Source organism: Mizuhopecten yessoensis, unplaced genomic scaffold, assembly GCF_002113885.1.
Source record: "Mizuhopecten yessoensis strain PY_sf001 unplaced genomic scaffold, ASM211388v2 scaffold2507, whole genome shotgun sequence".
Lineage (NCBI taxonomy): Eukaryota > Metazoa > Mollusca > Bivalvia > Pectinida > Pectinidae > Mizuhopecten > Mizuhopecten yessoensis.
In genome coordinates, this window is record NW_018404580.1 from 11,364 (window position 1) to 25,322 (window position 13,959).

The 13,959-nt window shown below is 35.6% G+C and overlaps 2 protein-coding genes across 2 annotated transcripts; one reads left to right on the forward strand and one right to left on the reverse strand.

Annotated features, from left to right (window-relative positions):
* Positions 1 to 241: 241 nt before the first annotated feature.
* LOC110446077 (peptidyl-prolyl cis-trans isomerase NIMA-interacting 4-like) lies at positions 242 to 4,110 on the reverse strand. The gene is made up of 3 exons (XM_021491038.1): positions 3,936 to 4,110; positions 2,608 to 2,727; positions 242 to 1,947 (listed from the first exon to the last, which is right to left on the reverse strand). Exons 1-3 carry the CDS (start codon positions 4,044 to 4,046, stop codon positions 1,789 to 1,791), a joined length of 390 nt encoding a protein of 129 aa, XP_021346713.1. The 5' UTR covers positions 4,047 to 4,110; the 3' UTR covers positions 242 to 1,788.
* A 109-nt stretch (positions 4,111 to 4,219) lies between these two features.
* Positions 4,220 to 11,903, forward strand: LOC110446083 (GPALPP motifs-containing protein 1-like). The gene is made up of 6 exons (XM_021491043.1): positions 4,220 to 4,335; positions 8,575 to 9,074; positions 9,762 to 9,935; positions 10,299 to 10,400; positions 10,844 to 10,903; positions 11,244 to 11,903. The coding sequence occupies exons 1-6, from the start codon at positions 4,299 to 4,301 to the stop codon at positions 11,397 to 11,399; spliced, it is 1,029 nt and encodes a 342-aa protein (XP_021346718.1). The 5' UTR covers positions 4,220 to 4,298; the 3' UTR covers positions 11,400 to 11,903.
* The last annotated feature ends 2,056 nt before the right edge of the window (positions 11,904 to 13,959 follow it).

Sequence of the window (13,959 nt, forward strand, 5' to 3'; positions counted from 1 at the left end):
TATTGTATACAGTACAATGTACCTCTCTCTATTGTTTACAGTACAATGTACCTATCTCTCTATTGTATACAGTACAATGTACCTCTATTGTATACAGTACAATGTACCTCTCTATTGTATACAGTACAATGTACCTCTCTCTATTGTTTACAGTACAATGTACCTCTTTCTTTTGTATACAGTACAAATCATTATTTGGTTGATTGATATAATAATTGGATAAAAAACAGGACACATTAAATTTATTACTTTTCTTTATTTTCATATACTGGGTACCTACTGTATGGTACATGCCATTCTTCTTCACATACCTGTCATTTTCCTTAGCATACAGGTAATTCTGTCTTGGTTCAAGAAACCCTGTGTTTCAATTCAACACTGTTGGTATATGAATTGTTAATATCAAAGAAATTATATTCTATGATTTATTAAATACAACCACCTGAAAATGATAAACAGTATTGAATACACTGTATCATACACATAGTGCAATGTATACTGTTTATAGAACTCTTCCTTGCCAAGTACAGGTATAAATGTAATGAGAAATCACTTATTTTTGTGGAGTTTTTTAATTTCGTTGATTTCATGGGTAATCTGCCTCCACAAATTCAAAGGTCCACAAAGTAATTACAAGTTTGACAAAAAACAATTCTCTGTACCTTGTAATCCACAAATTCATGTACCAACGAATTTTTTTCTCTCCGGGAAACCACAAAATTTGGACCCCACAAATAAATCTTATTTCAATTGTCAAAAAATCAGAAGTTTACGGTAACAGCAAAAAATTGATAAAGAAAACCCTTGATAAGACAAAATTAAGATTGGAATACAAATTATTTAAAACCAAGACAACCGTCAATAAAACACATCCCAAAAGAATTTCCCGTAATAAAGCTTACAACAACAATCCTTTACAACAATATTTTCTGGAATAGACTGGTATTTTTTTTTATTAATCATGGGGGAAAAACAACAGTAAATTTGGTTGGTCATACTTAATGTATTAATATTTTCAATATGCATACTTGCCAACTCTCTCCCTATTTAGGAAGGACACTCCTAATTTCCCCTGAAGTTAGTATTTTCAACCAGAGAGTTTGCTAAAATATTCTTTTAATCTAAAATCTACTGATTTCATCTGAAAGAACAACTCAAAATGTCATTTTAAAGGGTCATGTGTCTCTAGGGGGTATATGCACACATTTCAATTTTGAGCATCCAGAATCTCCCCCATGTAAATACAATGTATACAATTACTTAATGTGAAGTTAAAGGAAGACATTGTTACGTATAAAAACTATTCCTTATGAGAGCATGTCATTATTTCTTAGCCGGGACAATCTTAAAATTAAAAAGAAGGGAGGTGATATATTTCCTTTGTCAAGCCATTACTAAGTGCAGCTGCCTGCTGATATATTAGTAATGATAGTAGAATATACCTGTTTACTACTGCTCTCCATTACCGCATCACAATATATCCTTCATTCTTTATACAAAATATCACGGTCTCAATAAAAAACATACATTTGTTTATTTCAATCTAGGTAGTACGATCCGATTTGCTGAACTGAACATCCAAAGAGCTAGAAGGTTTAAAATACAAATTGAAGGGTTGTTTCTTCTATTTCAAAGTTATAAAGAGCTATTTTCAGCATACTTGACACAATCAAATGTAAAAATTCCCTTCCATTCCTTTCTGTCCACAACATAAACTGACTTATCAGTAACATCAGTTACCATACATGCAATGTTCGGCATAGAGTAAAAAGTTAAAGAGTCCAGTTGTCACTTCTTTCCCTCAACCATGATGATGTGATAGCCAAACTTCGTTTTAACTGGTGGATCAGTGTAGTGAGGATTGCCTAGGGAACTGATCGGAAGGGCAAAGGCTGCGTCCTGAAAGGGGCCAACCATACTACCTCGGGTCATCCAGCCGAGGTCACCCTTTATCAGAGAAAACAGTAAAAAAGACAGGTAAGTCTGTGAACCAAAGTTACCCTTTAATATATTATACAAAATAGGTAACAAAGATAATTCCTTCATCGGGCAAAATAGTCATACTGAGTAACATGTACTACACTTTTTTTAAACAGTTGTGACTTAGGATTTGATGTATATTAAGTTGGCACAGTAGTCTAGTGGTAGGACGCCAGGCTCAAGACCGTAGGGTTGCGGGTTCGAGTTACGACACTGTGTTGTGCCCTGGGACAAGATACTTGACTCCGCTTGTTCCAGTCTACTCAGCTGTAAATAAGTATGTGGCTGGGCAGTGCTGGAATTGTTGAATGCTAGCTGTGAGCACTGAAATGGCAGCACCGGCTGTATACTTCCCAGGGAGTTGAGAAAGATATTGGCTGGTTGCCCAGGCCCTATTACCACAGATAATAATTTGTGAACCCATTTGAGACAACCTAAGTTGTGATAAAGCGGTATATGAAATCCTCGGAATTATTATTAATAATTATTATCAATAACATACTGTATAAGTACCTACCCCATAATTGTATATGAACTTGACTGCATACATTGTGTGGAGGAGGATGTAGCCTCTGACATGTTCGCAAACCTCGTTAAAATAAATGAACAAGTATATTGAATACTAACCCCTTGTCTTGCTTTATCCTCACTGTAATTTGTTGCCACCTCGTTGAACTTAACCCCACTCTTTAACTTCTCCATAGCCTCTAAAACCTTAGACTGTTTCTCACATAGAATATGTCTCACCTGTAATAAGACAAAAAACCATAAATGTACTTACGTAACATAACCTATAAATGTCTCGTCTAAAATCAATTACTCTGCATACTTACGTACTTAAATAACAGACGAGGAAATCATATATGTATATATATAAATATGTATTAATATTGTATATGACTGAAATATGTGACTGCCTGATTCTTACATGGTATGGGGAATAATAAATTAGCTCAAGTCCTATACAATTCATTGTTTATTGTTTCTAACTTCTAGCTCTTTCAATTATTATTATTTCCATGTTTCTTTAGTTTAATCCAGTCTCTGAGTGTCAACCCTTGATATCTAAGTGCCAACGCTCTGACTGTACTCTTAAAGAGTGTACTATTTCTAAGTATCAACATCATCAGCCTGCTATCTCACTTAATTGTGTGTAAATTAATGGAAAGTACTATTAAAAAGAAGAAGCTCTTTTTAGATATAATTAATATGGATTTATATATCGTAGACCAACAGCTCTTCAATGCCTTAGTCATTACTTTATTTTGCTTTGCAAATCATTAGTTTAAACTCACTTGACTTTCCCTTAATTTATACATACTGGGTATATACTTAATGGTGTTCATCAGTACATCATTGATGGGAAAGTTTTAGTTCAAAGTTTTATTAGTAATCTTCTATAGTTCTAAAGCTTGGTTTCACCTGTACAGTACTGTGAAGTACTGAAACTAGAAAGACCTTGATTTGCAGTTTGAATCCAGTTAATAAAAGATGTCTAATATATATATTTATCTGTTCAATACTTCTAGACAAATGGTGGATTTAGTTGAAAGTTTCATTTAATCATTTCAACGAGCAGTTTACTGTGATCTTCATATGGACTGAACAAAGTTTTGCGGTGTTCATGCGCGTATGGATGCAATGACTTCATACAAAACTCAGTGTAATCAACTGATTGACAGAACAGTTAAAGATATAGATCTATGTAAATGGTAAAATTTGTTTGAAACAAATTTGTAACTGAAATATGTATGTTGCTATTTTGCATTTCATGACTGAACATATATTTATGTTCTACATTTTCTGGTTATTATGGATCTAAATATAGGCATTCCCATATTTTTTTCGAAATTGAATTTGAAGTGTCTGTGTCGTCATGATCATAACACCAAAGTTCAACTGTCATCAGTCATGACTTGATGGCATATTGTGTTGTAGCTCATTTATTATCTTACTTTGACAGCGGTTCCACCTTTTTTCTCCTTTTCACCTCCACCGCCTTCAGCTCCCTTTGAGCCCCCCTTACCACCTTTTCCACCTCCACCTCCTCCTTTATTCTTCGGCATGACAGTTCTGAAAAACGTCAACTTAGTTTGTTTACGATACACACGTGTGCGTTGTAAAACAGGAAGTACCTTATTACCGGAAGTAGCCTATATTCAAACTGTTTGTCTCAGAGTATTTGATTGGTTTAGATTTCATACTCGGACTAATCGCAAATCAGCTTTTAAAAATATTCGGCGTGAGCTCAAATATGGCGACCATGTACAACTAAAATTTGTAACTCGATAACTTTTTTACTTATAACACATGTCAAGATGTCAGAAGAAGAATATGGACCAGCTCTTCCTCCGGGTACATATTCTCAGTTTTGGTCCTTATATTGCATATCATGAAAGGAGCAGGAGGTGTTTTTATTTAACGTTATTTTAGAATCTTCTTCCAATACTCTGAAATACCTTCTTCTGTTCTACTCTTCTTTGGGGTGCAGGGACTTCATCAATGTGCTGATGATTATGCCCTCGGGGGTCCTATCACAGAGGCGTGAACAAAAGGGGTTATTTACAGTGATTAGGGGTTTTTTGTGCAGGGTATATAGGTATATAGATAAAAGGTAAAAGTTGGCGTATGTTTTAGCTTGTGATGAGGGCTTCAAAATGCACTTATCAAATACAAAATAAGAGATCGCTGGACGTTTTCCCCCCATCAGATGCAATTATGCTGACTGTGACATAGCCCATGTCAAAAAGTATATCTCGCCATGTTAAACCTCTGACATTGTTGGAGTACAAATTCTATGTGAAAATTAGTTAGTTTCTAGTGCTGTTGTTTTTGAAACATCAGTTGATCATGAGTACATTGGGAGAAAGGTTGTCGAGAAAACGTGTGTTGTTTCCTTTTTGTCAATCCAATTGTTAATTTTAATAACAACTTGAACTAATATACATGTATATTACCTTAGCCTTTATATGCTAATAAAAATATCTGTCTTTACTAAATAAACATATTCATTCATTCTTTATTAACTTTAAGCTTTCCAGCTCATCAGTGTACATGTAACAATATAAATACATTGGCAGACACTGTAAAACGCAGTAGAGAATGGACGAAAGATTTGACACATTTAAATGTCATTATATCAGTCTTCCTCAATTTAGTGGCGTCATATATATATTTGCTAAACCTGGTTAGTTCTTTTACATTTGTTGAGCACAGTAATTGTATTAACTTAAGAACAGATGGTTTTCTCCAGTAATACATTTTTACACACTTTGATCTGAACTCTTGGTATATAGGACAGATAAGCAAAAAATGATATTCGTCCTCTATATCTACAGAATTACATATTTTACAATAGCGTTCATTCCTTACAATATTTCTATATCGTCCTGTTTCAATATGCAATGTATGTGCAGACAAACGTATCTTTGTAAGTGCAATTCTATGTTTCTTGGGTATATATTTACATAGATAATGTTGTAATGTTATAGTATTTACTAAATGTCTATACAAGTGACATTTTGGTGAATTCTCTAACATTTCAGAAAGTTCTTGTCTAGCATGATCAAAAATTCGTTGTTTAATAAGTGGTAAAACCTCAGATATATTACGAAAATTTTGATTTAACCACACATCACCAAACCCGAGTGAAAAAAGTTTATCCTTCACAAAGGACAACCAATTAAAAACATTATTACGCTTGGGCATTTTCAATAATTCATCATAGGCAGTTTTCAAGATACAGTTCTTGGCATTCAATAACTTGAACCAATATTTAATCATATTATAAAGCCGGGTATATATAATAGGGAATCGACCCAGTTCAAAATAAATCATAACATTACAAGTGGACTTTTTAACACATAAAATCCTTTTACAGAATTCTAAATGGACATTCTCGACATCATTGCCTTTGCATGCACCCCAAACTTCAGATGCATAGCACAGTATACTATTCACGTATGTATCAAATAACTTTACCAACGTATGACAGTTTAGATTCATATTTTTACATTTAGCATACAATGCAAATATAGCCTTTCGCCTTTGCTCAGAGAGTTGCTTTTGTACAGCATTAAACTTATTGTTAAATTTAAAAACAACTCCCAAATATGTAAACTGTTCAACAACATCTAATGGTTTTCCATCGTAAGACCACACCTCATCATTTCGTAACCGGCCACCATTTCTAAAAACAACAATTTTTGTCTTGGCCGTGTTTACAGTTAATTTCCACGTCTTTGCATAAACATACAAATTATTTAACATACATTGTAAATCTTGAACTGATTCAGCGATTAGTACTAAATCATCGGCATACATTAATAGAAAGAGACTAAGCTCTCCAAACTCATACTCTTTGATTCCATTTAATACAAAGTCATTTTCAAAATCATTCACATACATTGAAAACATAATGGGGGAAATAATTTCGCCCTGAGCGAGGCCCATATTATTTACAAAGAAATCAGAACATTTGCCATTTGTAATTACACATGATTTAACATGTTTATACATAGCTTTAATAATAATTAACAATTTCCCTCGAACACCAAGCTTAGACAATTTATACCATAGTTTGCAGCGGTCGACGGAGTCGAACGCCTTCTGATAATCAACAAAACCACAATATAAACGTTTACTAACATTTAAGGATTTTGTAATGATAGTATGAAGCGCAAAAATTGCATCAGCTGTACTAGTTCCTGGGCGAAAACCAAACTGGGCATCGGTAATTATATCGTTAGCCTCTGACCAGTCTATCAGTCGTTTGTTCAATATAGACGTAAACAATTTGGCCATACTACTTAACCGGCTGATTCCACGATAATTGTTCGGGTTTCGCTTATCCCCTTTTTTAAACACAGGTACAATCATCGTGGTCGACCAGTCTTCAGGGAAACATCCGGAATTAAATACATTGTTAAAAATAGTCTTCAAAGCGGGTAATAGAAGGTCACTAGCTTCGATGAAATATTCATTCAATAGACCGTCTAAACCATGGGCCTTTTCTCTTTTTAAGCGTTAAATAGCACTTCTGATCTCCTCTGTAGTTATAACGCAGTCTAGTTCGTCGAAAACAGGCGAAGAGTCATCACTGTCTTCATTTAAAGTATCCTGTGGGTTATTACCAGCCAATTCTGGCTTAGTGGCCACATCCTTGAAATGATTGAAAAAAAATTCCACCGTCACTGGTGGAGTCACATGTTTTTTACTTGAAAACTTTTTATAAAAATATCTCGGATTTGTTTTCCGTAAATGTTCCATCATATCCCCTTCGAGCTTCATATATTGTCTCTTACATTTCGCCTCCGCGCATTTATACTCTCGCTTCTTTCTCACCAATAATTCGTGATTTGTAAAACATTTGTCTCTATTAAAAATGTACAAGGCCGATAGGTAACGTCCCCGGAGGGCGTGTAACTGTTCATCAAACCAGGGCTTGTGTTCTTTACAAACATGTGGTTTAGGCTGAATGGACTCGTCCATTGACCTCGCCGCACGTGCTGACCCGCGTGACCTCACAGTTGTAAACGGTGATAGTATTTGTAGTAACTCAAGCGTAAATTTGTCAACACTCTTATTTACAGTATCCTGTGTAGCCACACCCTCGATACCTGCGGCCTCATTAATATTATCAATTCGCTCTCTTACAGCAATTAAACACTGTTCTCTACTAGTTTCGTCCCATTTGTATCTAGGCCTGCGCTCTCCAGCTATATCATCATTTATCAGATTATCCCGTGATCGAGTCGTTTGTATCTCAATATGTAAAGGTGCGTGGTCAGAGTATTCAGTAAAACTACATACAATAAATTTGTTAATACATGGTATACATATACAGGAGTCACAATAAGGTAGTCTATTACACTCATGCCATTTGCACCATTGAATAAACATAGTTCTCAGTTTGCCAGTGCCTGTGATGTATCATAGATTGCATCAACTACATTGTAGATTAATAAAAAAAAAAATGCTTACAAAACAATATAAATCCTGTTCATAACAAATTAGTTGAGGTGGGGATGAATAGTTGTAATTCTCATTACTTTGAGCGATTGTCATGAAATGAAGTGATTAATCTCTTCAGCTAATCCCTCTATATACCAATCCCTGTCTGAGATTTGAATGCTAATCACCTATACAGAACCTTATTATCCTCCGCTTTCACCGATTAATTTGGGTTTGTTCGTCTGTCACACTTCGTTTCTGTGCAATAACTGCAACAAATGTGAACCAATTTCTTCAAACTTGGTAACAGGGTTCAATGACTTAAGGGCTCGGTCAAGTTCGATGACCACTTTCAGCCAACTTTATTTGGCGGAGTTATGGCCCCTTGAATAATGAAAAACGTCAGTATCTGCCGTTTCCTTGCAATAACTGCAACAAATGTTAACCAATTCTCTTCAAACTTGGTAACAGGGTTAAATGCCTTAAAGGCTCAGCCAAGTTCGATGACCTATTTAATCGGACTCGATTAGGCGGAGTCATTATCTGCAGTTTCCGCTTAATAACTAGCAAATAATATTATATTATTATTATTAATTTCCACAAATTTGCTTGTTTTTCTTATTTCAATGATTGTATTTACAGGGTTTTCAAGTCAGAAATCAAAAGATCAGACATTTCAAACATCTAAGGAAGATTATCAAGATTCAAGTTCAGATAATGACAATGATGGTTCTATAGGACCAGCATTACCACCATCATTGAAACAGACAAAAATAAAATCACATCAAACACAGCCAGAAAATGATAACATTGGTCCGGCTCTTCCACCTGGCTTCGGGCAACATAAAGCTGAGGTGAGAAAGAGTTCAGTGGAGAAAGAGATTATTGGACCGGTGCTACCCCCACACCTACGGCCAGTCTCTGGATCAGCAGATCTAGAGAGTTTTAGACCAATGGTCAAAGGTCCTGCACTTCCACCTGGCTTTACAAAACACCGGGGAGACGTCTCTGATGAATCCTCGGCTGATGAGGAAACTATTGGGCCACTCCCTACAGAAATGGACAGAGGGGATTCCGCTGGCTATACCGCCTACCAGTTTGAAGAACGTGCAAAGAAAATGAGAGACAGACTTGAAGGAAAGGTAATATGGTTAACAATTAAGTGAAAAGTAAACTTTTTGATTTGTTTCGATATTAGACACTTGGAATCTGATTTCAAGAAGATTCTATTATATTAACTGAATTGATACAAACGAAAATATGATGCCAGAAGAAAATGTGGATATCGTTTCACAATAAACCAGAATAAGACAATGAGCTTCCAGGGACATTTCACAATAAGTTTAGCCTAGAGTTTACACTTCTAGTTGTTTATAAGTGTACATGTAAGCTTGGGCAATAACATTGTTACTTTTAATGAAATATAAGGGGTACAAAGTAAAAGTTCTAGTTGTTACTAAGTTTAAGCTTCTACAGTTACTTTTTACATATAATATATTGGGTACAGTGTGATATGATTTTACAATGAGTTTAAAAATTTGTGTCAAATCATGTAGGTCCATATATATATACACAATTTATTACATACTTACTAATAAATACCTTTTTTTTTGTATATGCGATACGACACAATTTTCAATATTTCAAAAGAATATTTCCTCGACCAATATCAGCCCTGGGGGCTGATATTGCAGTGTTGGGTTGATACTGGGTGTGATATGGAAAAAGGCATGTATTATTCTCTATGTATAGAGAGAGAAACAGTTGATATCAGGACGCCAAAACATACTTATTAAATGGCCTGTTAAATTTCTTCTATTATTTTGAAGGACAGCAAGGAAGAGAAGATTGCTAGGGAATCTTGGATGACTGAGTTGCCATCAACCAAGCTTGGACAGAGCATAGGACTAAGTGCACGCACTTTCAGGGCCAACGCAGGTCCTGACCTCACAGACAGATCTGCGTGGACTGATACTCCGGAGGAAAAGGAAAAGAAACTGAATGTAAGTAGACAGGGTTTACTACAGGTATGTAGAGTAGTAACAATGCATCGCCGTATATATAGACTACACTAAGTTGCCTCTTCAGTTTCTACTGGAAAATTTTATTTGTGTATACATGTAATAGTGTTTGATGTGCATGTTTCTCACCAGGGGCCAAAATTGTAACTCTGTAATATGAGTGTTTAACAGTTTTACTGTTTCTTGACATGAACAGAAGTTTGTTTCCCAATAATGCCATTCTTTGAATCTCATCCACACAAAACTAGGAAAAAGTGTTGCTTAAATTCATAATCAATATTTAATGTTTAATATATACAATATATGTGTAGAATAATAATATGAAACATCGTCCTTATTACACAGGAAGAGATAACTGGGACAGAAAAAGGAAGTAAGAGGAGCCGTGAAGGTTATTGTCCATCAAAACGTGACAAGAAGCTGAGGAAGCAGATTGAGGAATATAATGTAACTTCTGATGGCTTTTTAAAAATCTTCTCGATATTAACATAACCACCCAGGTTAAAGTGAAAAAGTGCCATAATATCCTCCCTGATTAACGCCTAGAGTCTGTTGCTGTATATAGCATATTAATAGTCATTAGCCATGCCAGATTTAAATTGAAGTAGTATACATACTGGTGTATCCATTAAAAGTGTCTTCATTGATATAAGTCCAAATTATCATTGTTTTGTAAATAAAATTTAGAGATCTTTTTATTATTATTGAGCCATTTTGGTTTGGAGATTCATGTTGCAGCAAAAATTCTCTGTCCTTAAAGCTGACAATGCAACAGTGCAAGTTGAATAGCATTTAATTGAAAATTTAAAAAAAAAAAAAAAAAATGTTTTCTGGTTTGAGATCTTCCCCAGGGCTTTGTTTCAATGACAGTCTACTCTTCTTTTTTATAGAAATCCAAACGTCCTGAATCGCTGATGGACATGCACGAGAAAAAGCTTAAGAATGAAAAGGTAATGATGATATAATGGTAACATCAATATTCATTATTTAGTGTCCTTTTATAATTTTCTCATTAATATTCATTATGTTATGTGCTCTGTCATTTTCTCATTAATATTCATGCTTTCATCGTGTTCTCATCAATATTCATGATGTAATGTACTCTTGTCACTGTTTTATCAATATTTACCATTAATATTCATTATGAAATGTACTTAGAATTATTTTTGTCGTTAATGTTTATCATTAAAATGTAAGGTTTCACTGTGTCATTAATATCTCATCAACATTCATTATGAAGTGTTAAAATTCATTGTCTCTTATTTTAATTGTGTTTCATTAAATTTGCAGAAAAATGAAGATGACGGACCAAAGGAAAGGCGGCCATTCGACAGAGATCTCGACCTTCAAGTTAACAAATTTGATGAAGCTCAGAAGAAATCGATCATTAAGAAATCTCAGAAGCTTAACACCAGATTTGGACATGGGTCAACAGAATTTTTATAATAAAGATGATAAAAAATGATTGTTTTATTGTGGCTGAATAGGACAATGTTAAATTTGAGACTGAGATAGCTGTTTTACAATTTAGATAACATAACACATTTAATCAAAGCCTGGTTAGCTTAATATCATGTAAATGTAAATTTTGAAAAATTGGTTTTGAGAAATGTCTGGAAATCAACAAATATTTTCATTATCAATATATCACCAATAATTTTTGCCTTCAGACTTATTTATTCTTGGAACCTTTTCAATGTAAAGATATACAATAAACATTGTGTGATCTGAGAATTTTGCACAAGCTAACTAATCAAGCTTTTATTACTAGTCCTATGCACTTAACTAAATACCTCCTCATATGTGCACGCCTGCTCACCACTGCAGGTCAGCGATTGGGTAATAGGAGGCAACTAATGTGGGATTTGCTATCGTTAAAGAAAACAAAACCTTGTGTGTGTGCCTTCCTGTGCATTTGATGTGTAGACGTTTTTGGCTGCTTCAATGTTTCCATTGGCTTTATTTGCAATAAATCTTGTAAAAGATCAGAAAGAATTTTTGGAAGTACCGAAATGTCTTGTACGAGTACCGATACGACCAGAGTACCGATACGACCAGAGTAACAGAACCGTCTGTACCTGATTTGTTGATGCATCCATTTTTAGCTCACCGGGTCCGCAGGTCCAAGGTGAGCTTATCCCATACCGTGGCGTCCGTCGTCCATGGTCTGTACGTCAACAATTTCTTCCAACGACGTCTAAGCTACTGATTGGAATTTAACTAAATTTGACGGGAACCATCCCGAGGTGGTGGGGATTCAAAATTGTACAAATGGTAGGGTTAACCCCCTAGGGGACTAAGGGGTGGGGCCAAAAGGGGACAATTTGGCTATATTGCTATAAATGACTTCTGTAGAACTATGCACTGGATAATAATCATATTTGGTTGGAAGCATTCATGGGAGGCAGGGATTCAAATTGTACAAGTAGTGGGGTTGACCCCCTTGGCTAAAGGGTGGGGCAAAAAATAGTTTATTAGTTGGAAATGGTTGAGATCCCCACCCTATTACCATATATACAATTGCTGAGTATGAAGAGAAGAATGCACATATGCTTCCAGGATTTTCCAGGGGTCTGGCCCCACCCTTGGAGACATAGTCCCTGGGTCATAACTTCGAAACGGTTGAGATCCCCACCCCAAAACTGTATATACAAATGCTGGGCATAAAGAGATGAATGCAGTCATGATATAAGAATTGACCCCAGGGTCTGACCCACCCTTGGAGGCTTAACTCCTGAGTCATAATTTTGAAACCCCCACCTCAAAACTATATATACAACTGTTGGATTATAATTGATCCTGGGGTCTGGCCACAACCCTAAGGACCTAGTTTCTGAATCACACCTTGGAAACAGTTGAGATCCCCACCCCATAACCATACATAAAATTGCTGGGCATGAAGAATCGAATACAGATATGATACAAGGATTGGCCTTGGTGTCTGGCCCATTTCCTTGGATCTTGTTTGGAGAATATTTTGCCATGATTACTTTTGATATCCAGGTTAGCGATACAGGCCCTCTGGGCCTCTTGTTTGAAGTTAACTGTTGCTTGATTAATTCAAGCCATCATGACTAAATCATTGCCAATCAAGAAATGAGACAAAATGCTGGAGCATGCGCCATATAGTGCTAGACTGGCCACCGTCTTTAGAATATTGGATTCCAAGAAGTCACATCCAAAGCTAACAAGATGCTTGGGTTGTTAAGAAGGAACCTCAAAATTAATAATCAAGAAACCAAAGCATCATCATATAAAGCTATGGTGAGATCGAGCTTGGGAGTACTGGTCCACCATATGGACCCCACACACCAAAGAACTCGAACACAGCGTTGATGGGATGCAAAGAAGAGCGTTACCACCAGCAGCGTCACCTCCATGTCGGATCAATTGGGTTGGGACACGTTAGAATGCAGGGGAAACAAAGCAAGGATGACCATGTTATGTAAAATGAAAAAAAAACCCACAAAGCCATTAATTCTGACAGTTATTTAAAACATCAAGACACGCACACACATACAAACCCTCTCGGACAAAAACAGAATATTATAAGTTCAGCTTCTTTCCTCACTCTGTCTCCTTCTGGATTCTCTTCCTCCATATATAGTTTCTTCTCCACGTCTAAATGCCTTCAAATCACGGCTTCAGATATACTCCGTGTAAGCAGCACCCTTGTTTTTTCTCTTTCTTTTTACATTTTATTCATAACGTATTCGTATATCTTCTAAACCTTATTGTTTAAGATGATATGTTCTTTTTCATAGTTTCGTTCTAAATCAATCTATTTAAAATTATATCTTCACATCGCTCCCGTTTCCTGATATGTCGCGTTGAAGCTCATCTCCCTACAAGCTTGAAACTATAATCAGTCATCCAAGTGATCGAAATTGTAAGTATTTTTTTTTAATACATCTATCTACGTACATCTACATGGTACGTTGCTCCATAAAGTTGACGATTATGCAACGGGGGGAACAGTCAGTAAGTGAAACCAGATTTGTGCATA